This window comes from Phocoena phocoena, chromosome 8 (assembly GCF_963924675.1).
Source record: "Phocoena phocoena chromosome 8, mPhoPho1.1, whole genome shotgun sequence".
NCBI lineage: Eukaryota > Metazoa > Chordata > Mammalia > Artiodactyla > Phocoenidae > Phocoena > Phocoena phocoena.
In genome coordinates, this window is record NC_089226.1 from 73022982 (window position 1) to 73050599 (window position 27618).

The window sequence follows — 27618 nt, forward strand, 5'->3', positions numbered from 1 at the left end:
ACTGCTGTGGCCTCTCCCGTTGCGGAGCACAGGCTCCGGACGCGCAGGCCCAGCGGCCATGGCTCACAGGCCTATCCTCTCCGCGGCATGTGGGATCTTCCCGGACCAGGGCATGAACCCGTGTCCCCCGCATCAGCAGGCGGACTCTCAACCACTGCTCCACCAGGGAAGCCCAAGTGTTTTAAATTTGCATTTCCTCAGTGAATAATGATGTTGAGAATCTTTTCATGTGCCATCAATATATCTTCTTTAGTAAACTGTTCAAATCTTTTGCCTATTAAAAATTGGATTGTTTTCTTATTGTTGAGTTTTGAGAGTTCTTTATATATTCTGGATAGAAGTTCTTTATCAGTTATGTGATTTTTCAAATATTTTTGCCCAGTCTGTGATGTTCTTTTCATTTTTTAAACATTTTTCAAGCCTTTTATGACGCCACGATTTTCATTTTGATGGAGTCCAGGTTAATAATTATGTCTTCCATGGATTATGCAAGCTTTGGGGGTTGTATTTAAGAACTTTTCCTAACCCAAAGTAACAAAGATTTTCTCCTATGGTTCCTTTAAAATAAATGTTTGATAGGCTTACATTTTATATTTAGGCATATTATCCATATTGAGTTTATTTTTGTATAAGGCATAAGGTGTATGTTGAGGTTCACTGTTTTGTGTATACGGTTGTCTAACTGTTCTGTCACTACTTGCTGAAATGACTATTCTTTCTCCATTAAAGTTCTTTTGCACGTTTGTCAAAAAATTGTATCAGATCAATTGACCATATTTGCATGGGTCTATTTCTGGTCTCTCTATTGATTCTGGGCACTACTAAAATCTCTGGGGAATGTTAATTTTTGTTTGTGCTATTAAGTCAGTCCAGTGAATTTTCTTTATTTCAGAAACTGTATTATTTAGGTCTGAAATTTCCACTTTGTTCTTCTTTATAGTTTCTATTTTTCTGGTGAGAACATCTATATTTCCATTCATTTCAAAAGTGTCCACCTTTACTTCATGGATCATGGTTATAATAGTCACTTTTTTTTTAACATCTTTATTGGAGTATAATCGCTTTACAATGCTGTGTTAGTTTCTGCTTCATAACAAAGTGAATCAGCTATACGTATACATGTATCCCCATATCTCCTCCCTCTTGCATCTCCCTCCCACCCTCCCTATCCCACCCCTCTAGGTGGTCACAGAGCACCGAGCTGATCTCCCTGTGCTATGTGGCTGCTTCCCACTAGCTATCTATTTTACATTTGGTAGGTATATATGTCCATGCCACTCTCTAATTCCAACATGTGGATCGTCTTGGGTTTGGCATCTGTTGGTGCTCTTTTCCTTTGAGAATTGGGCCAATTTTCTCTATTCTGTGTTTTTTGCTTTTTTGTAAGTCAAGTAATTTTGAATTGTATTCTGGAATTTTGAATATTACGCTCTGAGGCTCTGGGCCTTATTAAAATCTTCTGGAGAGCATTAAGTTTTATTTGCTTGCTTATTTTAGCAGGCATGTGCCTGGTTATGTTCATATTCCAAGTTGTATCTTACCTTCTGAGAGTGCTGGGTGCAATGTCAGTTCAAAGCTTTTGCCGTGCTCTGTCTGTCTGCCCAACACATACACCATTCAGTTGCTTATCTGTTACTTGGGCAGTGATTTATATCATAGTTTAGTTCTCAAAACTTTTTCTCTTCTTTTTGGGTCTGTGTTGTACATGCATAACTCAGGAGTGAGTGAGATTGGTGCTTGTTCATAGTCAGAATGAAGGGATTTCCAAAAAAAAGGAAAATAAAAGGAATTAAGGGATTTGCTTCTCCAGCTTTCTCATCCTTAAACTTGCCCTGACTCTTTGTGGCTCCCAGGGGCCCTTTTTTGCAGTCTCCTGGCTAGTAAGCCATTGTTTCTCCCAGAATTCTAACCCATGCACTTTCTGAGAACCTGGGGTGCCTTCTAGGCAGCATGAAGAGAAAGAAGAGAGAAAAATAATAGGAATCCCTCCCATTCTCTTCAGGCCATTGGGACTCTTTTTCCCGATTTGTGCAAACCGAGAGATGGTTGTTTGGGTTTTAGGGACGCACACCACTGCTGCTGCCATCGTGACAGTGAAGCTTTAGGACTGGGACTGGCATTGAGGCCTGGGAGGAAAAAAGAAAGAAAAATTAAAGGGATTCTCCCCATACTCTTCAGCTTTAAGGGCCCCTTTTCCCGATCCTCTGGCTGGAAAAGGGGGTTTCTTTCAGATTTTTTTGCTGTCTCTACCTGTAGCACAGTTCCAGGACTCAGCCCACCCTCGGATCAAAGCCAAGAGATAAAGGTAAGAAAAACCGAGTAATCTCACTGCCATACCAGTTGTGCTTCAGGTTTTGACTTCCCTTCTCAGTCTATTTGCTACCGTTTACTTTTCAGAGTCCTCAGCTAGTAGCTTTTGTATTCTCTCTGGAGGTTTTAGTTATAATCGATGGGAGAGATAGGCTATCATGGGTTCACTCTGTCTTGATTAGCACCAGAAGTTTTGTAATGACAATTTAAATACTGGATGACCACTCTTACAGATCATTATTCCCAAACCTAGCAACAAATTTGAATGAACTGGGAAACTTAAAAAAACATAAATTCCAGGACGCTACCCTAGACTCATTTCTGAGGATGGGAACCCAAGAATCTGTAGAAGATGTTTCTGAGTTTCTGATATAGCCAACCTGGCACCGGTTTTGGGGGGGCCCGGAGATAGGGTCCAAGCTGGAAGTATGAGAAGCCCTGGATGAGATGATCTCCAAGGTCCTTTCCAACCCTGAGATCCTCAGGCTCTATATTATTCAGAATATCCCATTCAGAAAGCTGCTTGTTAAGTGAGGTGCCTAGCCACTTCCCTCAAATGTTTAACTGAAGCTCTTGATCACATAGGTCATCTGTGTGATGCCACATAGCTGACCAAAAAATATATAGAACTGATAGGCAAAGTCAAGATATTAAAGCCAACAGAAGAACGAATGGACTACTAACCTATAAGATTAGTTTCGTGGAAATGACAACTTTTTGCACTAAAAGCAGCAATAAATTCTAAATCTGCTTTATGTGGTGTTAACCGGAAGGGAGACCATGTACGCTCAGGTCTGAGGATTAGTGGTTTCACTAAGCATCTCCTTTTCTCCCTAGGATTATCCCTTTCCCGTATATTTGACAAACTTCTTTTGGTTGAGTGCAGTTTCTGCTTATGTGCTAGGAATTGCTAGTGACTTTAAATTTGCTTTTCATAAAAATTTATTTCGAAGGGACTTCAGAAATCATTTCCTTGAGCTCACTTCTGTAATGATAGAAAAGGAAACCAGGCCTGAGAGGTTATGCGCTTTATTTAGGGGGTCAGAGCTGGGGCCAGAAGCCAGATGTTGGCTCCTAAGAAACACATTTTCTATCTGACTGAGCTGAGGCAGGTGAGATCTTGGATGCGGAGTCTCCTGGAGCCCCCGGGAGTCTCCAGTAACTGAGTAACTCAGTAACTGAGCTGGGTCAGATGCCTCAGTGAGTGGGCCGTGTGGCTGAGTTCCATGCAGTGCATTTGTAAAGGGCATTTTGACCTAAACATGCTTTAGCTCCTGGATTTGCAGTTACTAAAATATTGGCAACCAAAATGACCCACAGCTTATAAAGTGACCCAGTTTACTGGCACATCCTATTCTCTGCGCACTGGGAACTAGACAGCCCCTGGCCACCTCTGGAGCTCCCCAAGCCCCATTTACTTTCAAACGTGCTGCATGGTATTGTATAGTCAGTGTTAAATCAGGGAAGCAGAACTGCAGTGAGTTATGAAGTCAGGGATTTTTTTTTTTTTACAGGAATTAGACCTTGCACCATTGTAGGAGGAGCTGGGATAGTGAAGGTTTGAAAGGGTGAGGTGGAGAACCAGAGCTGGCACCAACAAGTCAATTCAAGGAGCCAAGCATTCCTCGTTTGGAAAACTCAAAAGCACAACCATAACACGAAGGGGTTTTTGTGAAATGGTGTTCTGGCTTAGGCAACTTGATACAGTGTTAATCACTGTAGGTAGAGAGCCTTAAATAGAAACAGCTGTCATACCTTGAGAGTAATGTTCCTGAAGCTCTGTTCTCATTTGTCATGAACAATCTGGAATCAACCTGTTTCACCACAGTCTGAAAACGTGTGATAGCTTTAGTGTGATGGAGCAGTGGGGCGTGGTGCCCTGGAATCAGAAAAGCTTTGTCACCAGGCTAATCTGCACGGGCGTGCTGCCTTTGCACACATACTGTGGGATTGGGACATGCTCCTTACACTTTCTGAAAAGCTACATATTTGCTTCCTCATGTGTAAATGGCACCAATTGTAACCACCTCATAATACTGTTTTGGAGTAGGTGTAGTAGTAGATGCTCAATAAAAACGACTCCTTTTATCTCTCCAGTCCCACCCTTCCCCCTAATACATCTAGGACATATAGTATTTCTCAAAATGTCTCCATGTAGAAATGCCCTTATTGGCTAAGGTGGATTTTGATCATGAATATAGAGCTATAATTTAAATTCAGCATTCCTGGCACTCCGTCATGCCCCAGATTCCCAGTATCAACAATTTTGGATTTGTGTGGACAGTGAGAAAGACCACTGTTTGGCAAGGGAAACACCTGAGGTGAAGCTCATGGCCTTTATCCCCCAAGAGAGAAACAGAGCACTCTTTAGTTAGAAATCTGTTGAGTGGTTTATAAAAGTGAGTGTGGTGACATCAGCTCCCCTGGAATCCTTCAGTTTTCCTGGGTTAGAAGAGAGATTCATCATGAGGTTAGAGGGAAGAAGCAAGTTGAAGCTGATATCAAAGTTGGAGACAGAAAACCATTAAAAACAGAACTTGGAAAGCATAATATTCTGGAGCCAGTAATTTTAGGAGGATACAGACCTACATACTTAATAGCCCTTGAGGGCATTACTGTATCACAGATGGTCTAAATTGTTTGTTTGTTGAGTTTGAATTTAATAAAATAGTGCTCATGAATTTCTGAAATGTGAAGAAAAGTTTAAATTATATGCAGAGTACTCTGTTTAGGAACTGGAAGGGTATATTATCACTTTAGAAAGATTTTAATTAGTAGTAACTAAAAAAATTTTTTTATTCAGGATAAACTTTTAGAAGATTCATACACAGAGGATATTTTATTATCAAAAGTGGCATTGTTTTGCATAACAGTTCTAAGCATATAGTAAAAATTGAATAAATGCTTTTTTTTTTTTTTTTGGTGACAAAACCTGGGATTGAACCAGAATAAATACTTTCTCTTTTTAAACATCTTTATTGGAGTATAATTGCTTTACAATGCTGTGTTAGTTTCTGCTTTATAACAAAGTGAATCAGTTATACATATACATATGTCCCCATATCTCTTCTCTCTTGCATCTCCCTCCCTCCAACCCTCCCTATCCCACCCCTCTAGGTGGTCACAGAGCACCGAGCTGATCTCCCTGTGCTATGTGGCTGCTTCCCACTAGCTATCTATTTTACATTTGGTAGTGTATATATGTCCGTGCCACTCTATCACTTTGTCCCAGCTTACCCTTCCCCCTCCCCATGTCCTCAAGTCCATTCTCTAGTAAGTCTGCATCTTTATTCCCATCTTGCCCCTAGGTTCTTCATGACCTTTTTTTTTTTTTTTTAGATTCCATATATATGTGTTAGCATATGGTATTTGTTTTTCTCTTTCTGACTTACTTCACTCTGTATGACAGTCCCTAGGTCCATCCACCTCACTACAAATAGCTCAGTTTCATTCCTTTTTATGGCTGAGTAATATTCCATTGTATATATGTGCCACATCTTCTTTATCCATTCATCTGATAATGGACACTTAGGTTGTTACCATCTCCTGGCTATTTTAAATAGAGCTGCAATGAACATTTTGGTACATGACTCTTTTTGAATTATGGTTTTCTCTGGGTATATGCCCAGTAGTGGGATTGCTGGGTCATATGGTAATTTTATTTGTAGTTTTTAAAGGAACCTCCATACTGTTCTCCATAGTGGCTGTATCAATTTACATTCCCACCAACAGTGCATGAGGGTTCCCTTTTCTCCACACCTTCTCCAGCATTTATTGTGTGTACATTTTTTGATCATGGCCATTCTGACTGGTGTGAGATGATGGTATCTCATTGTAGTTTTGATTTGCATTTCTCTAATGATTAATGATGTTGAGAATTCTTTCATGTGTCTGTTGGCAATCTGTATATCTTCTTTGGAGAAATGTCTATTTAGGTCTTCTGCCCATTTTTGGATTGGGTTGTTTGTTTTTTTGATATTGAGCTGCATGAGCTGCTTGTAAATTTTGGAGATTAATACTTTGTCAGTTGCTTCATTTGCAAATATTTTCTCCCATTCTAAGGGTTGTCTTTTCATCTTGTTTATGGTTTCCTTTGCTGTGCAAAAGCTTTTAAGTTTCATTAGGTCCCATGTGTTTATTTTTGTTTTTATTTCCATTACTCTAGGAGGTGGGTCAAAAAGGATTTTGCTGTGATTTATGTCATAGAGTGTTCTGCCTATGTTTTCCTCTAAGAGTTTGATGGTGTCTGGCCTTACATTTAGGTCTTTAATCCATTTTGAGTTTATTTTTGTGTACGGAGTTAGGGAGTGTTCTAATTTCATTCTTTTACATGTACCTGTCCAGTTTTCCCAGCACCACTTATTGAAGATGCTGTCTTTTCTCCATTGTATATTCTTGCCTCCTTTATCAAAAATAAGGTGACCATATGTACGTGGGTTTATCTCTGGGCTTTGTATCCTGTTCCATTGATCTATCTTTCTGTTTTTGTGCCAGTACCATACTGTCTTGATTACTGTAGCTTTGTAGTATAGTCTGAAGTCAGGGAGCCTGATTCCTCCAGCTCCTTTTTTTTCCTCAAGATTGCTTTGGCTATTCGGGGTCTTTTGTGTTTCCATACAAATTGTGAAATTTTTGTTCTAGTTCTGTGAAAAATGCCATTGGTAGTTTGATAGGGATTGCATTGAATCTGTTGATTGCTTTGGGTAGTATAGTCATTTTCACAATGTTGATTCTTCCAGTCCAAGAACATGGTATATCTCTCCATCTATTTGTATCATCTTTAATTTCTTTCATCAGTGTCTTATAATTTTCTGCATACAAGTCTTTTGTCTCCTTAGGTAGGTTTATTCCTAGATATTTTACAGAATAAATACTTTTTAAAAAGAATTCAATATATAAAGGGCAAATCAGACTCGGAGCTTAACTCATGGAATATGGAAGATTCTCTTGCAAACTTTCAGAAATGTAGTTAGTTACTTGATTGTTGAAGGACATTGATAATATATTCCCTACCTATTTTTCTACAAATTGTTGACAATCACAAGTCCAAATAGTTACTGATCCAACTGAGCAAGTGCCCTGACCTGAATGCCCTCAATAGGACGTTGAGATATAAAATCACTTCTGTAAAGTTGATACTTTTTTTTTCAACCTAAAATAATGACACTTTTGTTTCCAGCTTACCTCTTGTTTCAGCCTCTCAAGATTTGAAAACTACCAGTCGGTAGTAAATATAGTAAAGAGTCTGCAGTCAACCCACACTCTTCTATATAATTAATAGGATTGCTCAGACAGCTTATCTGCTTAAATTCTGAAAATCTCTTTATCCTTTATCTGCAGAAACACTAATCGCTTGAAAAGGAAAAGGCTGAAGAAACTTGTTTTAAAGCTGGGTTTAAACAATTTTTTTTTTTTCCTGCGGCAAATTCTATTGCTCTAGTTCCCTGGGTTCCTTGCATCTCTTCTCCATGCTATTACCCTTTTAGGTATTTTAAATGGCATGTTGCATTCACTTGAACAGATGTGAGTCGCTTGCATTTTCTGGTGAGATAAGCATTTCTTTTTTTTTTTTTTTTAATGAGGTACATGGGCCTCTCACTGTTGTGGCCTCTCCCGTTGCGGAGCACAGGCTCCAGACGCGCAGGCTCAGCGGCCATGGCTCACGGGCCCAGACGCTCCGCGGCATGTGGGATCTTCCCGGACCGGGGCACGAACCCGTGTCCCCTGCATCGGCAGGCGGACTCCCAACCACTGCGCCACCAGGGAAGCCCGAGATAAGCATTTCTTAAGGCCTCTTCTATTCAGTCATTGGCTGGATTTCATCAGGTCCCGGGAACAGGGATTTAACTGGTCTGGGAACTGGGAAGCCTTGGCTCTGAGTTTCACTCTGTGATTTGTTAAGAGTCCTTTGGTTACCAGCCACAGGTATGATTGGCAACTTGAAGCAAAGGAAGTTTCTTGGAAGGATAGCAGAGGTGCACAGAATCAGGTGACTGAAAATCAGGCTTGAACTTGGGCAGGTGCCATAGCTTTTCCAGAGGCTGGGAAGCAGGAACGCCAGCAACAGTCTTGCAGTGGGGACAGAATGGTAAGAACGCCACTGCGAGGATGAAATGAACATCAAATTCCAGGGAGGTTGGCTTAGACTAGATGTCAACCCCACTCTTGATAGATATGTGTTGGGACCCCCAGTTATAGTCCACTGGGCTCCACCCAGTAATTCCTTAAGAGGAAATTTAGGAGGCAGTTTGAGGAAAGAAATTTCGTGCTGGGCAGATAACTTTGTCCACTACTGTGCTACCACCTGGCATCTTTAAAGTTGTTTCCAGCTTTAAAAATGGACACCCTCCCATGAAAGCCTTTGGGGTTACCATGTGTCAGTGATGCTTGTTTCTATGAATGCCTATAAAACCAGTGAACATTAATAAGACAAACTGGAAGAAGATGTTTATGAACACTAGTGGGTTATGTAGCTGTATTAGTTACCTACTGCTGCATGGCCATATCACTACAAACTTAGCATCTTCAAACAACTCAAATTTATTATGTCACAGTTTCTGTGGGTCAGGAGTCTGGGAGTGGCTTAGTTGGGTTTTCTGCTTAGAATCTCATAAGGCTGCAGTCAAGGTGTCATGGCTGCGGTCTCATCTGAGGTCCAAGTGGGGAAAGATCTGCTTGCAAGCTCACTCAGACCGTTGGCACCATATTCAGTGTTTCAGTTTCTTGCTGGCTGTTGGTGGCAGGCCACCCTCAGCTGCAACAGCTGCTCACAGGTCCTTTGTTGGGCTCCCCAAACATGGCCACTCTGACTCCTCCGAGCGGGAAAGGCAGGCTCTTAATCATGTACACACACACTCACACACACCCCATCACCTTCACTGTGTCCTGTTGGTTAGAAGGGAAGTCACAGGTCCCACCCACACTCAAGGGAAGGGAATCCACAAGGGCGTGAACACCAGGAGGTGGGGGTTATGGGGCACCTTTACGAATCTGCCAGTGGCAGAGCTGGGTGGGACAACCCCAGAGCTGTCTCAAAACCTGACACATCTCCTTTCTTTCTGTGCATCTGATTCTCCCAAACCTCCATCCTAGGGAGGTACTTCTCCATGTGTAGACCTGAGAAGGGGGGCAGAACAAAACCTGCCCTGCAGTCTCTCTAGCTCGGCTATCGGGGAGCAGATGTCAGGAGATTCACCTCCTTGGAGCTACAGTGACTGCCTGTCTGGGTTGGTGTTTCTCTCAGTTCTCTGTGCAATTATGTAGTAGCCTCCGCTGAACTGTATCTTTAGTCTATATCTACTACTGGCAACTTACCTTCTCTGTATTGAATGGACTTGCTTCCTTTATTTGTGTGTACATACTGTCTTCCTCAATGATACTGTAAGCAAAGGCAGGAGCCATTTCTTAAATCAGGAACCATCCACATGCCCTCCAAGTAGGTTTATAAAAGACAAGGCAGAGGAACTTTGGGGGAAATAGTTCATATTGGCTCTCTAGTGGTGTGGAGGAAGAGGGATCTCTAGGTCAGCGTGCAAATCTGCCTCTTAGCAGTATTTGGTTGTGCAAACAAAACATGTATAATTGAAAGCTTTGAGCTTGTAAATGCTCAGACTACCCTGAAACAATGTGCTTGGTTCCTGCTAGAGCTGCTGGGCATGCATCTGGAGGCAGATGGGTAATGAACAGATAAAGAGATAAAGACATGGGTTAAGTCCTTGCATACACTGGCAGTGTGACCCTGGACTTGCTGCTTGAATTTCTGGGAGCCTCAGTGACCTCATCGCCCTAGCTTGTAGAGATAATGCCTTTAAAATGTGTAACACAGTGCCTGGCACATAGGAAACAAGCAGGAAGTAGATATTACAATGATCCTTTAAGACCCTGACAAGGGAAGGCGTGTATTAATTCTTAAGGTACAATTTGTTGCATAACCAGGGGATCAGGGAGATGCACACTTAACACATTATAGCTCCTTCCTTCTCTTGGAGCTCATGGAGGGTTTGATGTGGTAGTTCCTTGAGTGTGGACGAAATTAGAATCCTTACTGCTACTTGCCCACCCCTGGAGCTGGGCCATTTGGAAAGTGTGGAAAGAGGACTGTAGCTGCAGCCCCTCTTCTGTCGACAGCGGGACGGAAGAGGGTGGATGCTGGCCATGCCATGCCATGCCAGGGCAGGAGCATCCCAACTCACACCTCTCATTTCCAACCTCCCAGGGCGTGCTGGAAAGCCCAGGGGACTAAGCTGGCCGTCCTTGGCCAAGCAACAGCTTCTCTGAAGCCATTTTCACTCTGTAAAAGTGGAGCCATGTGGAAGATCAAAAGAGGGGAAGAACGTAGGCAATAAACTTGGCATATCTAAGGAAACCCAGGATGTATTCTCCGTACTAAGAATTTGCCTCAGAGGTTCGAGAAATTTTCCTTTTCTTCCAAAAGGCCAAATGAAAAGTTAAATACACTTTAGAAAAGTTTTAATTTGAACAACTTATGATTAAAAATACATTTTATAAATAATTTTTCCATAGACTTGATTAAGGATTGTTGCGAACTTTACAAAAAGACATACTGCAACAACAGCTGAAAGAAATTACAAAAAATATAGCTACAGCCCTATTTAAAAATACAACATTGTACATCACAGCGTTTTCTTTGTGCAAAGTTGTAGAGCGCTGCGTTAGGCCTGTCACAGGTTCACTCAAAGGGAAGTAAACTTTAACACAGTTCCTAGGCATAATAGTATAGGCACAGCTGGAACAACGAACTCTTTCCCCCAGAAGTTAATATACCTCAGTTCTTTTATTTTGTAGGACTGATGGCTGAACTTAGCTTAATACAAATATATATTTTATGTGTGTATGGATATATATAAGTATGAAAACAAGTGTCTGTTTTGAAATTAAGTAAATTCCCAACGTATTTACAGCATTTTCAGAGAACGTGTTCTCCATATCAGTCTGAGGATATCATCTCTGTTAAACAACTCTAGAAGATTAAACGAGGCCGAATCTGTCAATTAATGGACATCCTCCGTTGAGACTTCCAGTTTTCGCTGTGGGACAAAGAGAGTTCCTATGGAGGTGTTATTAGCACCGTCGAAATCCACGCAGGAGGAGCCTTTTGGCTTCGTTGGTCCACCTGGGGTACGGAAGAAGCTTTCAGCCACTAACTGGGACCCTTTGGGTGTCACAGGAACAGGCTGATTGGAAAGAGAAGAATGGAGAAAAGTCAAACCCATGCAGACAGGTACACCTGGCAACCTTAGAAAACTGGACTGGAGGGACACGTCACATGATGGGAGCCTCGCATGCCCTGAAATCTGCCGGCTGAGCCTGCATGAGTTTCATGTTCTCAATTATTTTTGCTAAGGTGAGACAAAAATCTCATGATAACCCCATAAAATGGACTCCTTGGGCACTCTTCCTGGGTTTGGAAGGAAGGCAGGCCTTTAATCTCATCACTCTCCCAAAGGAGAAAAGCAAATGTGAGTCTCCCGTGATGTTGATATTGGGGACTTAATAACCTAAGGAAAAAAATAAATGGAAATACTCTTACCTGTTGTGCCCCTGTCACTGCAACTGATTGTCCATTTGTTTGGTTCTGGCCCAGGACTGATACGTCGTACTTCGTGGCCCTTCCTTGCTGAGTGCCTGCATTTTCTGGTGTGATACTAACAGCCTCTATTCTTGGAGACACAGGAACGGTTCCGGGCCCGGGGCTGGCGGACACCTGCATACCAGGGGAGATGAGGCCCAAGTGCTGCAGAGTGAAGTTTACAACGGCTGAGCTCGGGTTCTGGACGGGAATGGGGTGGCTCGAAGTGAGAGCCGAGCTGTTCCCGACAGGGACGGCTGCCACGGAAGTTGGTGAGACCATTAGCTTCAAAGGTGTTACATGAAAAGAGGGAAAATTAACAGCAGTGAGTTCAGATGATGTCACTGGAATAACACCTGGAAAGAAAAGGGGGGAGAATATCTTAAAAGCACAGGCATTTGTCCGAGAAGCATACAAGGCTTGAGTGAACTTGAGAATGACCCACATTTGAACAGTGTTTTACGTACACTCACCTGCAATCGGGGAGCTGTAGATCCTGTGGTTTGGGGAAAGTGTACCTGAGCTTTCTTTACTAGACAAAATGGACTCTGCCCCCAGGGTTGAGCACTGGGTGAGAGGGATTAGGTATCCTGATGGGAACAAGGTCTAGAAAACAAGGAGGAAGCGTTTATTTTACACACAAATATGGAAGAAAAATGGCCAAGCGCCTCTTCTGGGACTAGTATCCCTTGGTGGTTCTCTCATCAGACTAAAGCCTCCAGTGGTATGGGCCACGGGCAGGCCAGCTATAATGGCTCTTTGAAGACAATAGCCCTCCTTCCCATTCCAGTGCTTGTCCTGAATAATACAAACCATGTGTTTCTTAAATGCCATCTGTGGTCTTAGGAAGTGTCCTAAAGCTAGCACTGAACCTGCTTAAGGGCAGGATTTACCCAGCACATCCCCCCTGACCCCCACCACTGACACCCTAAGTCCTGCTACCAGACTTCTTGGTATGATGTGGTACTGTCAGAACAAGTTTAATGCAGCTGGACACCGTAAAGGCACTGCTGTGTTATTATCTGATTGTCCTTGAATTGTGTGGGATGGTATTTCCCAAGAATATTCTGAGGGGCTCTAGTCCTATGGGATGCAAGCAGGCACTCAGCGAATCATAGTCAAATATGTTTGGGAAATTCTGAATTAAACAAAGGAAAACGGTCTTTATGACAGAATTTCTAAGGGACTTTTATGATGGCATGCATTGTTCTCCAAGGGGGCATCATGTAACATTTCCTAGGTTATTCAGCAACTAAATTTTCAGTAGTATTGGTATTTAAGGAAAACTTTAAGAAATGTTGATTTACAGAAAGGGAACGTCAAACCATAGGCCAAAAATACAGCCTCCTGGCTGTTTTTTTTTTTTGCGGTACATGGGCCTCTCACTGTTGTGGCCTCTCCCGTTGCGGAGCACAGGCTCCGGACGTGCAGGGTCAGCGGCCACGGCTCACGGGCCCAGCCGCTCCGCGGCATGTGGGATCTTCCCAGACCAGGACACAAACCCGTGTCCCCTGCATCGGCAGGCGGACTCTCAACCACTGCGCCACCAGGGAAGCCTTTTTTTTTTTTTTTTTTTTTAACAATGGCAGAGTGAATAGGTGCAACAGAGACCATATGGCGCACAAAGCCAAAAACATTTACTATCTGGTCCTTTACAGAAAAAGTTTGCTGACTCCTGATTTAGAGCAAAGGAATTATACAACTATACATTTTTTCCCCTAGTACTTTAGGTTCAAATGATACCAAAGAAACACCCTTATAATATACAAATGAAAGGGCAGGGCACTAGGGTTCAAAAAATTACAGATATAAAATAGAACTGATTAATTCATATTAGATGCCCAATTGTCATGCAGCAAAAGCTTGAGGGAATAAAGTTACATTCCAAACCGAAACGGCCAGAGTGTTGGGTTGTGTATGTCTGCACCATGCCTGCTGATCATTGTACTTTTGCAAACAGAGATAGCCTACATGGGTGGCTGAGCCGCCTGAAAAGTCTGCTCAGTCTTACCAGGAGCAGGAATGGTAAAAGCGAAAAAGCAGGTCTTGTAAACCAGGGGCCCTCCTTTTATCTTCCTCTGGATCTTTCTTCTCGCCATTGTCAAAACAACAGTCTATACTTTGATCTAGCTGTTAATAGGTCTGGTCAGAATCCACAATGCTAAAGGGTACCACAGACTTTCAATTTTGTTTCTTAGATGCTTAGTTCTATTCAATATCTTTACTAGTAGGTTCCTTAAAGACTGCAGCAAAAAAGAATTTTCAAGGGGTAGATTTAGGTGTTTTACAAATAGCTGCTCTTTGCTATCATTAATCGTACTCTCTCATGGTATGAGTTTTTCTGGTTGCCGGTTTAACTCTTTTCAAATTTCCAGCAAGACCTAAAGTACTCTAATAATAATTATCCTTCCATTTGCTACAAACTATATTCATTGCAAACTTTTTCACCTATAATGCCAATTGCTTTTTTTTTAAAAAAAATTAGAACTATTAAAGTAGCAGGATGAAAGAATTTGACATATTTCAACTTGCACATCTTCTCATTGAGCCTACATTACCACTCTTACCCCTCTTCCTATGACACTATCCTGTTTTATTTTCACCATACTTCTTATCATTCACTACCTGAAATGTTTGTTTGTATACTGTCTTCTCTCCACCCCTAGAAGTGTAGATTCTCAGTAAATGTTTGTTGAATGAATTAACACACGAATCTCTCACTTTCTTTGTTCTGCTCAGTCCGTGCTAAAAAGAAATGGTCAAAATGAAGTCAGAGATGAAAAAAGAAGCAGGGGACGTGAAAAATCTATCCAGTGAAAACCCTAATCCTGAATAACTGTGTGAGCAACAGGAGACCATTATTAAATCATACCCATTGGCTCAAAGAGATTATGGACCTCCCAGAAAATCGAATCAAGCCGAAGCCTTGTGATTTTCCCCCTAGCATGGACATTAGATGCAAAATGATACTATGCTAAGATAATGGATGTTTTGAATGGTTACCATGAGGCCATCCTCAGGGAAGATTTGACAAACTCTAAAGCCTCCTTAATAACAACAGTTACAGATAATACCCTTCAGCTTCTACGGTGCCTTAAAAGGACCACAAACCCCTTTATGTAAAACATCATGTAATAAATGCACTTAACCTCACAAAAACTGTAATATGGCCCTGGGGCAAGTGCTCAAAAGCAACCACCCCCAAAGGCAGGTGCTGGGTTTGGTTTGATCCAGAGCACAGGTTTGATCCAAAGCACACATTCTCTTTACACCCAATAGACGATCAGGAAAAACTGGCAGAACAAATTCTTTATAGATGTGGAAAAACAAGATGAAGGGAAGTAAGATAACTTGAATTAACAGCAGGGACAAAATGAGAGATTAACTTCTGCTTCCACGTTTAGTGGTGTTTGTTTATTTGGTGATGCTGTCTTTCATATATAATTGTCCTAAGGGAGGAAAATGAGCTAATGTATGTAAAAGTGCCTAATACTTCTGCTGTATGGTATGTGGGTAGGCATCCAATAGATGTTCATTCCTTCTTGAATAAAACTCCATCTAGGAAAAAAATTGTCTAGAACATCAAAATCTCTAGAAACCAATGCATCAAATATACCTAAAATTAGCCAAGCTAAGTTTGATTTTTCTATTTGCACAAAATGGAAATTTTGGTTTAAATTTTAGGTAGAAAGTAAAAACAGGGGGAACAATTTCTCTTCTAGGCAACAGATGCCAGTTACATGACATCAAACAAACATCAAGTAATGACTCAGAAAGCAGGAGTTAAAGGGACCCTATGTGGCCATCCATTCATTTGGGGTCACGGCTGCTTGTAAATTATTTAAGACTCTCATGGCAGGTGTTTGCATTCCAGGGTGTGACGGGAGAAATGGACTTAAGGACAACCACCCGCAGTGCTTTAAAAAGAGAGCAAATAATCCCTTCCTCCAAAGGTTAAAAATGTCCCTGCCATCATCCCAGTAAGGGGATTAGCTGTCTGAGGCCTTGTTTGGATTATGGGATGCTAAGGAACAGTTCCCTGCTTTCTGAGAGACTGCTCTTTGCTCTGGTAAATTTCACAAGCCACCAGATTCTCTCCTAGTCAACTGGGGAGCTCCTAAAGCTTTGCACAGTTCAAGGCTGTACTTACTGTGGAGACATTTTCAAGTCCTTTTAGGTCTTCTTTAAATTTCTTTTTGGAACCATTGTCCTCGAGCGTGCTTGCCCTCTTTGAGCCTCTTTCTCCAGCAGGCTCCCTGTCTCGGTTCTTTGTACCTTGTCGATCTAGCCCTGGCAGCAAGCTTCCAGGCCTGGTGGAGGCACTGGACTTTGATGCATCATTGGCTGCATTCTCTGTGGTGGTATCCGTGGAACCTTTTGATCTCGTAGCGTTAGAAGAGGGGGTGGGGCAGACCGTGGGGCTCAGGCCTTGGGGCGGCGTCATCGTTTGGGCCTGGGCAGGCTGCAGGTAGATGGCATATGATGGGCCCGAAGGGGCCTGAGGTAGGATCACGGGCACTGCCGATGGCAATGGGCTGGGGATGAGGGGGACCACCCCCAGGGGCTGGATGAGGGATGGTGCTGTCATCTCTAGCTCAGCATTTGCTGGAGTGTCCAGAAGGGCCACTGGTTTGCAGTGCCCAGATCTTGCCAGTTGTACTTTCACTTTCTTTCTGGGTTCACTAAAAGACAAGATTTAAAACATGATACAATGGAAACATGTTCTCTAAAATGTTCTACCACTTCAGATTGCCCCAGATTGAAGCTATGCTTTTATGAAACTAGCAGATAGCTTCTGTAATGATTCCGTATAGAAAAGATTCTCTCACCAGTTGCCAAGGCTAGTGCCTATTCTTAACGTAAAATAAGTAATCCTATCGATGCAAGTAAAGTAATGCATCCTGTTACTAAAGAGCGTTGCCTACCTTGATTGCTCTTCTAACTGCATTTTGCAAATGGCTGCGAGCTGAGCCATTTTACTTGGGAAAGGCACAGAATTCTGAGAACTCTCAGCTGGTAAAATAAAAAGAAGGTGGGGGAGAGGACTGGTCAAAGCAAAAGAATACGTGTTCACACAGATGAAACATCACTGAGGTCAAAGGAACATGCACCGCCCCCCCAAATCACCCAGCAATTAAACAATAAACCCCACAAATCACTTTTTATCCTTTAATTCATATATAGTTAGTCTTCAAGTGGGTTTGGGACTATGGAAGTTGAAACAATTCTCTAGCAAGTCCCGCGGGATCGAGTAAGCTAAAAAGTCGGATAAAAAGGAATTCTTCCGAACAGAGCCCTGACGTGATTGTAAACATACCTTTGTTGGTTTTGATGGGGCTGGTGGGAGCAGAATTTATCTTTCTCCGATCACTTTCTATGCTCTTTACCAGTTTGATGAGAGATGGGTGTCGAGTGAAGTTTGGTTTCCCACGTGCGGAAAAGAGGTTTTTGGCACAGTTCTCTTTAGAAGACCGCCTCCCTTCCAAATCAGAGGGAGCAAAAGGAAGCACTGGGCCAAGACCTGAAACAGGAAAGGGCAGTGTGTTAATACACGGTTGGTTCGGCCTCCTTCTGGGGTATGAGGTCAGAGTGTGATTCTAAAATGATTTTAGGAATTAAACTGGCCACAGTTAATAGAGCACCTACTATGTGCCAGATACCGTTTTAAGGGCTTCACCTACAAAACCTTGTTTATCTTATTAAATAAATTCTGAGATATTTCACACATTAACATCTCTGAAAGCCGTTGTATCTTATAACCAGTGGTGTGCTATAGTGTGACTGTTACTGATTTTTTCTTTCTTATTGATATATAAAACATTGTGCATCTCAGAATCAGTGGAGACTTAATCTGATGAAATATGGTGACCCTCACTACTATGGAGTGAATGTTTGTGTCCCTCTGCACTCCCCCACCCACCAAATTCATATGCTGAAACCTAATGCCCAATATGATGGTATTGGGAGGTGGGGTCTTTGCGAGATGCTCATGAGGGCGGACCCTTCTTGCATAGGATTAGTGCTTTTATAAAAGAGACCCCACAGAGCTCCCTAGTCCCTTCCACCACGTGAGGTTACAATGAAAAGACGGCTGTCTAGAAAGCAGGTCCTCACCAAACACTGAATCTGCTGGTGCCTTGATTTTGGACTTCCTAGCCTCTAGAACTGTGAGAAGTAAATGTGTTGTTTATAAGCCACCCAGTTGATGGTACTCTGCTATGGCAGCCTGAACAGGCTAAGACACTCTACAACTTGGGTAGGTACTTCTCAGGAAATGCATCCCCATTTCAGAGACATTTCATACATTAACTGACTCACGGTCTCTTAGCTTGTAGAATGTGGGCCTGGGATATGAACCTGATCAGTCTAGGCCAGAGCCTACACTCTGAATTCCTGTACCAAAGGACCTCTATCTGTAGTTATATCCAAAATCACAATAACCTCTTCCCACTTGTGGGTGAGGAAACAGTCTTGGAGAAGTAACCTGCCCAAGGCCACAAGGCTGATAAGTATCAGAGCTGGGACTGGAACCTAAGCCTCCCTCTGCTTCCACAGCCCATGTTCTTCCCACTTTCCAGCACTTCGGTGTGGGGATCTTGGTGGAACACAAAATGTCAGAATCCCAGAGTTGAGAAGGAGACTAGAATATCGATACTGGAATGAATTCACTTCATATTCTCCATGTGCACAGACTCTGTTACGGTCACTGAGCAGCATAATAATGACAGCAGTAGTATCTTATGCTTCGTGATGCTTTCAACTTTCTCAAATCCTTTCACATACAGATTCTGCCTCCTGCACAGGATGTGCAGTTGTTATGGACCTTGGCTGCTGACGGAGCCAAGAGCTAAATTTTCCATATCGGTTCATCTTTAATTGTCATTTCAATCACTTATATATGTTCTTTACATGTGGGAGTGTGGGTAGGAATGGAAAGGGAGAATATCTCCAAATGTGCGTTAATTCAAAATAACGGAGCAATGAATGAAAGAAAACAAATACATACCACTGGGATTTGGACTGATTTCTGGGCCTGTCCATTTAAAAGCTGGTTTTCGGCCTCTTTCCTCTGTAACGTGAACTTTCTTGATAAGATCCAGGCTACTCAGAACATTAGCTATATCATACAACCTCCTAATTTTTGCTGGGGGGAAAAAAAAAGTGTATACATCCCTTAATGGAATAATGAAAGATCAAAGGATTTTGCTTCATAAGGACTTCATGTACATTCAAAGAGCTATCCTAACCATCAGTGTCAGAGAAAAATGTGACTCTTAAGTTATGCTAGGGACACTGCTTTAATTAAAACAACAAAAAACAGTTTTAAATATTGAAAAGACACAGTTACTGATGATACTGAATTTTGAAATGACAAAAGTACATGTTGGAAATGGAAAAGTGACTCAACGATATCACCTTATTGGGAATCATGTTACAGATTTTCTAATAAAAATGTACCATTGCTGGGCATCTCCTAGTGAGGATTCAGGATTATGAACAAATAGAAATACAGTATCGATGATAAATGTATTGCTTTCCTGCTTGTGATAGTTTATAAAAAGATTTATTTAATAACATAAGCAAGGAATATTCTATAGCCCATCAAAATTTATAAATTTTCATACTGTCCATATGTAATATGAAAAGCAGAGATTTGTTAATTCTATAAATCTTACATATCTTGAAAAGTTTTGCTACAAAAAGTCTGCCTTTACTTCAGCTTGACAGTACAAAGTTACAAATTGAGCCCCTTCTTCATAGCCATGCCAGAAGGTTCTGAATTCCCTGGGGATTCAGGAAATTACACATCTGTAGTTCCTGGAATAGTTTCCAGGGCTGTGACTAACAATGAAATGGAGAGCTGAAAACTGTCTGGTGGCTCAGAGAAAGCGGGCAGCCCATTGGTAGTATCAGGATGTGTTTTTTGAGATGACAGATCTCCCAAGCCCATTGCCAGCATTATTGCCTTAATCTCTATTCATTTTGTCTTTATAGAGACACTGGAGATGTCTGAATATACTTTCATATACTCTTAATATACTTCACCAGTACAGCTTCCCAGGGATGGGAAGGGATCTGTGTAGTAGCTCGCAGGCATTCTCCCAGCCTCTGCTGTGGCTCGGGGCAGCTCTTCCTCACCAGTCAGCCGGGTCCCCTGAATGACCCATGTCCAGGCCAGCCTCATGCCCTACTTGGAGGTCGCTAATGCCCTCAGGTGTCTGCTGAGCACTCCCACACTCTCTACTCTTTTTGAGGGGGTTCCTGCAAAGTCTGTTCTAGAGGCAAGGGTAGAGCTGTGTTAGGGACCTAATCTACGGTCTCTTTGCAACTTAGAGCAGATATTCTGGCTAAAACCACTTTCAAAATGGCGAACCATCTGTGCTGCAGGTCACTTCTGGGGACAGTGTTAGAAGTTACTTTCACCCTCAAGTATGAGAGTCAGTGGAAAGAGCAGAGACCTGGGTTCCAGTCCCACTTTACAATTTACTGCTCATTTAGATTTCAGACAGTACAGATTCTACATGTGTAAAATGGAGACAGTGTTACAGTAGTAACAAAGGAGGTAACATTTAAGGAACTGTATAAGCCAAAGTGTCAGATAAGAGTAATTATATACGTATATTTGAATCCCACAAGTCAGCTAAAGCAGTATCATCATGGCTTCTGGGGAGAACTGAAGATACAAAAGCCTAACTAGATATGATCTGTTTATACAACAAATGTATTTGGAAATCAGTTAATAACCGAGATTTTATTATTTAAGAGTAGGTCCAAAAGTCCATGGCAGTCGTGCCACTTACTTTTAAACTTGCTTTTATCCAAATCTTCCACATGGTCCTCCCCAATTAAAATCTTGGCAGCAACTTCCAGGCTTACTATCTGAGGCGTTGACACCAAAAATAGCATCACAAATTTCTGGCTCATCACTCTTAAAGACTTGTCTTTGCGGCTGTTTACAGAGGCTTTGGAGAAGGAAGAGGATTAGAGAATTAAAATTCATGAAGGGACAAGTGCTTTCTAAAGTACCCAGGCTAAAAATACCACAACCTGATCCCACGGTTGATGTGCAGCATTTTCACATTAAAAGCAGCAGAAGCTTTGAGCGTCGTTCCCTAAGGCACCTCTTCTTTAGACCTCCCAGAGGTACGCTGCCGCCTGAGCTTTTCAACAGCAGCTCTCACCTGCCCGAAATTCCACTCCAGGAAGTTCGACAAAACACATGTCTGGGTGTCCGTTTTGGCCAGTGTTTGATTTGATGACCGGATCCTCTATACGGTAACTCTTACTAAAGTCAAACTCTTGTTCATATTCTTTCTTTTTGATCATCATAATCTGCTCGGCGTACTTGTTCTCTTCCCCGACGCTCTTCAGAGTCCCAAGGGTTTGGTTGAGGTTGTGTCGGCCGTGCCAAGTGTATCTGTTTTTGGCAAGCCGGCTCACCATGTGCAGACTCTCTAGAACGTTGACGATATCGTAAATGCGTCGGCGCTCAACATCTGCAAAGAACGAGCAATTGTACCTCACTAGGATCAGATTTTGTAATGTGGATAGAATTGAATACCTTTTCCTTCCAGGGATTACTAGACAGTAGGCTCTGGATTATATAACTTTATTTATGCTCAACAAAGAGTGTGAAGATGAGAAAGGCATGTCCCTGCTCTCCAAGGGCACAAATAGTTAATATGAATTAGAAAGGTGACATTTATTGAGGGCTTCCACTGCGCCATACAGGTTTAGGACATTTTTACCCTAAACTTGTGAGGTAGGCATTATTATCCACACTTTAAGGATGAGGAGATAGAGGCTCAGGCTGGCTAAGCTGTTCACCTCAAGGCACAGAGCCAGTAAGTGGCAAAATCAAGTCTTCAGTGCTCTAAATCCCACACTCTACACTCCATTTCTTTTTTTTTTTTGGCGGTACGCGGGCCTCTCACTGCTGTGGCCTCTCCCATTGTGGAGCACAGGCTCCGGACGCGCAGGCTCAGCGGCCATGGCTCACGGGCCCAGCCGCTCCGTGGCATGTGGGATCTTCCCGGACCGGGGCACGAACCCGTGTCCCCTGCATCGGCAGGCGGACTCGCAACCACTGCGCCACCAGGGAAGCCCTACACTCCATTTCTTATATTAGTTCCCAACACACACACACACGCACACACACACACACACACACACACACGCACACACACGCGCGCGCGCGCACGCACACACACACGCACACACACGCGCGCGCGCGCGCGCACACACACACACACACACACGGCTGTCATATGATAGGTACAAGGTGCTGCGATTCCTTGCTGTTCCTGGAACTTGCCAGATATGCCCCTGCCTGAGGCCTTTGTGCTGGGCTGCTCCTTCTGGCTGGAATCCTTCTCCCAGATGTCCTCATAGCTCCCCACCTTGATTCTTTTGAGTCCGTGCTCGGATGTCACCCTCTTAACAAGGCCTGACCTGACCACTTCATTTAAAATTAAATTTCAAATTGCAAAGCACACCCCTAGCACTCCCATTCCCCTCTACCTTGGTCTACATTTTCTTTTTTCCACAGCACATATTACCTTCTAACATATATCATAATTACTTACTTATTATGTCCTTTGCATATTATCTATTGCCCCCACTAGAAAGCAGGTTCCACAGGAGCAGGGATTTGTCTTTCTCTTCGCCAATGTCATCCCAGCTGCTACAACATTGCCTGGCACATAATAGGTGATCAGTAGATACCTGCTGAATTAAAGGGTACATCCTCCATAGCTACAATGAAGTGTATGTGGAGATGAATCTAAATAGCATATTCTTAAAATATGAAATAAAGTTGATATGTATAAACATGTATGAGAAGGACAAAACTTTCTTCCCAGGGTGATAGTTATATATTAAAATATCCTGTATATCTCTTCACAGATCCAGATTATAGTATTTTCATGACTCCAAAGGTATACCAAGTTTGCCACAGACTCCTTTTTAGCTGTAACTAGATTTGAGTCCATGAAGAGAGGAGCGAAAGGCGGCAGGGGAACACAGTAACTTTTGGCAAACACAAAACATTCAGAAGATGCACTGGTTCTCAGAGTAGCGCTGAATGGCAGGGAGGGCTAAAGCCCTGCTCCCATGCCCAGAGGCCGATCCTCATTGTAAACTGTGAAGAAACCATTCCACAGCCTGGCTCCACAGTGAGAAACAAGACCCAAATTCAGAGTTGTAGCTGTTTATGAAACAAGTCATAGAACAATGGTGCCTCCCTTTAAAGCATCAGAGCTTTCGAAATGCAGTCAGAGCAATCTCCATTGTGATTTTCTGCTTCTGTTTTAAGACTTAACTGAGACTGGAAACTGTATGCGGTTATCCTTAAATTAATAGGGCTTTACAGATGGATAACTTCTGCGTGGCCTTGTGTCATTACAAACACTGGCTAGATGAGTGTGGGTCTGAAGAAGTAAGTCTATGAATCCTTTAATGATTAACCATTTCGGTGAGCTCTTTGCATACTTACTAAGTTCCTCGGCTACTTCATCAAGACAGATGTCGTTATTCACAGCAGGGTTGGGATAGTTGGGATATCGAGCTAAGAACTTATGACACAACAGTCCTAAACTTTTCTCTTTTCGACTGGGTTGGGATTTCTCATATTCGTCTCCAGATAAGTGTTCCTACAAAGAAAGATGTAAATAATGTCTTATTCATAAAGATTTATTGGGGGCATCTGTGCTCAATGACTAACACTTATACACATGGTTTGCTTCAATAGCTACAAAATTGGAAAGAAAAGGTGTGGAGCCAGGATAAATTGCTTGACAGATCTGAAAGGGAAGAAGTTCATAAGTAAGTCACAGGTTCAGAATTCCCAGGGCTGTATTTGATGGGGTCCAGACCCCTCCAGGGCTCTGAGGGGGGTGATGCTTTACACTGCTAGTGCTTCTGCAACAGCTTCACACTGCTCCCCCGACCCCCGCTCCCCCAATCCCCCAGTCTCCACCCAGGCCTCTGAAAACCTACATGTAAACAATCTCTGGCCTCAGGTAATCCATTTCCGTTGTCAAACAAACCCCTTTTCTGATCTCTGTAGCGGATCTCTGGGCTCACGGCACTGATTAGCATTTTTAGGTTGGCTGTTGGTGTCCACGGTTCTCCCTGGGAGATCTCCTTGGGCTTGGTGGGTGTGGTTAAAGGGCCAAAGTCAGGTTGGATCTCCGCCAACACTATATTTGCTGCGGTGGATTCTTTCAGAGGTGTTTTCACCAGTCCCCTTTTATGTGGCTCGAAAAAGAGATTTTCCTGGTTCAAAACAAGTAAATTATTAAATCCACTGTAAAAAAGGATTTATCAGATAGCTTTTGACTCTAGAAATTGTATAAATAGAATAGTGCTAAGGGAAAAATGCCTAGTGAGGTTGTCGAGTTGATTAAATTAGTGACTGTATTCCAATGATCACTTTGACACTTGTCCATTCTAATAGCTAAATTTCCCATTTTTAACTTTTCAACAAAGCATGGACTTAAACTTTTCATCTTATGTTCCAAGAATTTAAAAAGAAAACTTTAAGACATAATTTTTTTTTTTTTTTTTTTTTTTTGCGGTACGCGGGCCTCTCTCACTGTTGTGGCCTCTCTCGTTGCGGAGCACAGGCTCCGGACGCGCAGGCTCAGCGGCCATGGCTCACGGGCCCAGCCGCTCCGCGGCATGTGGGATCTTCCCGGACCAGGGCACGAACCCGTGTCCCCTGCATCGGCAGGCGGACTCTCAACCACTGCGCCACCAGGGAAGCCCAAGACTTATAATTTTTAAAAATTTGATTTTGAAATAACTTTAGATTTAGAGAAGAGTTGCAAAGATTGAGCATTCCCATATACCTTTCACTTAGCTTCCCTTAATGGGACTGATAATTTTCAGTGATCCCAAACTCCTCGGAGTGACTTTGACTTATGACACTGTAATAAGTAAACGTCTCCGCGGCAGAGACCATGTGCCATTCATCTGTGTATCTAGCACAATGACTGCATGCAGTGGCTACTCAATAAAATACCACTGATACAGAAAAGTCAGAGAGCCAAGGAAACAAGGGGGAGGGCTAGCATATGGTCAGACTTGTTGGCAAAATCCACTGGGGAGCAAAATCCAGAGCGCCTATGAGCAGCATTTCCGACCAGAGAAGTCTGCTCTTTGAATATTGAACCTTTTCACTTTACAGACGGAGAAAATGGAACCCAGAGAAGTAAAATTAGTTACCTAAGACCACAAAGCTGGTTCCTGGCAGAGGCTGGACTGCCACTGAGAAACAAGGGGGTACATTATTAATAGCTGTTCATACTTAAGACTGATGGAGACTATGTTTCTTCTACTTTTGGCCACTGGTGACTTCACACATTCCTATCACCTGTATCTATTTTATTTTTATTTTTAAAAAATTTGATTAGGATGTTTATTATGTTTTTATTAACAGCAACAAAAGATGTTTGTCTACAATTTACAATGTACAATGACCAGTCAATCCCCCTCTTGCATTGCTGTGCATTAACTGTTCTGTTTTAATGGAAACACTGAGAATACATCTATAAGAAAATGCTTAGGATGGCAATAAGCAAAAGAATAGAGACTCACTAATTCTTTTTTTTTGCGGTACGCGGGCCTCTCACTGTTGTGGCCTCTCCCGTTGCGGAGCACAGGCTCCGGACGTGCAGGCTCAGCGGCCATGGCTCACGGGCCCAGCCACTCCGCGGCATGGGGGATCTTCCTGGACCGGGGCACGAACCTGTGTCCCCTGCATCGGCAGGCGGACTCCCAACCACTGCGCCACCAGGGAAGCCCAACTCACTAATTCTTCAGTGACTTTAGGAACAAAGATTAATGGGACTATTTTATATGTCTGTGACTCTTTAGGATTTATCAGGTGCTTTTCCATTTGTGTTTTCATCCGATCCTGTAGTCCTATTCTACAGAAGAGGACACCCAGGCTGAGCGAGGTCACACAGGACTTGAATCTGAATCTCCTCCATCCAACTATGGTACCCTTACATGATGGACCCAAGGGGGGGACCCTTCCCTGATGGTGCACTTGAGAGGTGCTGATCCAAGAAGGGGATTTTTCTCAGGGCTGCTGTCCTTTGCCTCTGACCATCAGAAGCAATAGCAATTCTCTTATTTGACTACTATCTAAAACTTGTAGGAAATTTGCATATTTCATTTTTTTAACCTATCAGTATTTGGACATCAATCAAGATACCCCTCACTGACAGTGTCCCCTATAGTTGAAAGAGACTGGTGGTTTGGTAGAAAATGATCTTAACAGGAAATCCAATCTCAAATCATGTCAAATGCCCTTTCTGAATTCCTATTGTTCAAGAATCCTCAGAAATATCATAAAGCAACTAACAAATTTTATTATTCTTAAAAATACCTTTTCTCTCTACTTTATCTCTTTGAAATTTCTACCAAATCATAAAAAACTAGAAAGAGTAATCCTCGGTAATTTTCCCCTCTTCAAAAATTAAATCTCCCTTCCTTCTGGGTTTTTATAGGGGCTAACCAAAAAAGGATAACCAAAAAAGGATGCGGCATTAGTAAGATATTGGATATTGAAAAATCATGGAGCTAAATCAGGATGATGTTGCATTTAAAACTGCAAGGATGAGTATTGAAGCTAAAAAGGTACCTTTTCGTTCTCCATTCTGTAAATTTCTCATTTAGAGTTTCTTTAAAAATGAAAAATCTGGATTTCCTCCCAATATCCTGATGGTTCAAGTAGTCCAGGTAGTCCAATTAAAAATTTTAATATCCTTAAAGAAAAAAGGAAATAGAAAAAGTTAAAAATAAAAGCCATAGATCTGTTGAAAATAACTTCATGGACGCCACAGGCTACTGAAACAAGGGCTAAAGAAAACTGACAAACTACATTTACATTTTATTCCCGACCACAGACAGCCCCACGGGGCAGAGAACTCCATCAAACGCCTGTAAATTCCTTCAGCTAACCGATCTGCTGTCATGAGACTTCAAGCAACCCACAGAATTTCCAGTGACAGCCCTCTCCCACCTTTAGAGAAGGCAAACCATTCTCCAGACCCCACCGAATGGACTGTAGCAAGCACAAGCACCCACCTGTTCACAGATCAGAGCTCGGGACTCAGAGCATGAGCCCAGGTTCCGGCTAAGCAGCCACAACCCTAAGTATCTGGAGAAAAGTCTGCGTCTAGATGTCTAATTTTCTCCCTTGACACACACGTGCATAGGCTCAGCAGTAAAGTCTTGGGAAACAGCTTGATAGGTAACTTACAAGTTCAGTCCTTAAGCTCCAAACGTATTCTGGGCATTTAAAGAGCGCCTTATGATTTAAGACTTTTTTTAAAAAAGACTTCCTTACAGATGCGGCTTCCTTAAAGCGCTATGTACTCGCTATTCAGGCGGCTAGTTCACGCCACAATGTTGGACCCTACCATGGAAGGCTGCATTTGCTCAGCAAGGAAACCAGGTACAGTCCCCCTGCCGCCACCGGCTCCCGCGCCCCGCGCACTTCCCCTAGCGCCAGGCCAACTGCCCCTCCCCCCACCGGTCCCATTCAGCGCGCCGCCCGCCAGGCAGTTCCTGGACAGCATCCTCGCGGTTTCTAGGGCAACGATTCCCGACCAATCAGAGTGCTGGTCGCGGGCCTGTGATTGGTTGGCGGCGCCAGGGGCGGGTCCGGACCTTCCGCCTTCGATTTAAAAATTTGGCGCGGAAAGCCG

The 27618-nt window shown here is 42.8% G+C and overlaps 1 protein-coding gene across 1 annotated transcript; it reads right to left on the reverse strand.

Moving 5' to 3' along the window:
- Positions 1-11321: 11321 nt before the first annotated feature.
- Positions 11322-26564, reverse strand: E2F8 (E2F transcription factor 8). The gene is made up of 12 exons (XM_065882315.1): positions 26550-26564; positions 23897-24175; positions 23394-23550; positions 21082-21396; positions 20701-20862; positions 18906-19043; positions 17217-17420; positions 16825-16912; positions 16050-16581; positions 12373-12505; positions 11861-12255; positions 11322-11504 (listed from the first exon to the last, which is right to left on the reverse strand). Exons 1-12 carry the CDS (start codon positions 26562-26564, stop codon positions 11322-11324), a joined length of 2601 nt encoding a protein of 866 aa, XP_065738387.1.
- Between the last annotated feature and the right edge of the window lie 1054 nt (positions 26565-27618).

Excerpts from the sequence above, each read along its gene's own strand:
- E2F8 (XM_065882315.1), bottom strand. Across the intron at positions 23,551-23,896 it reads AGGCCAGAGATTGTTTACAT|GAACACTTATCTGGAGACGA; the intron begins GTAGGTTTTCAG and ends CTTTCTTTGTAG. Across the intron at positions 12,256-12,372 it reads CTACAGCTCCCCGATTGCAG|GTGTTATTCCAGTGACATCA; the intron begins GTGAGTGTACGT and ends TTTTCTTTCCAG.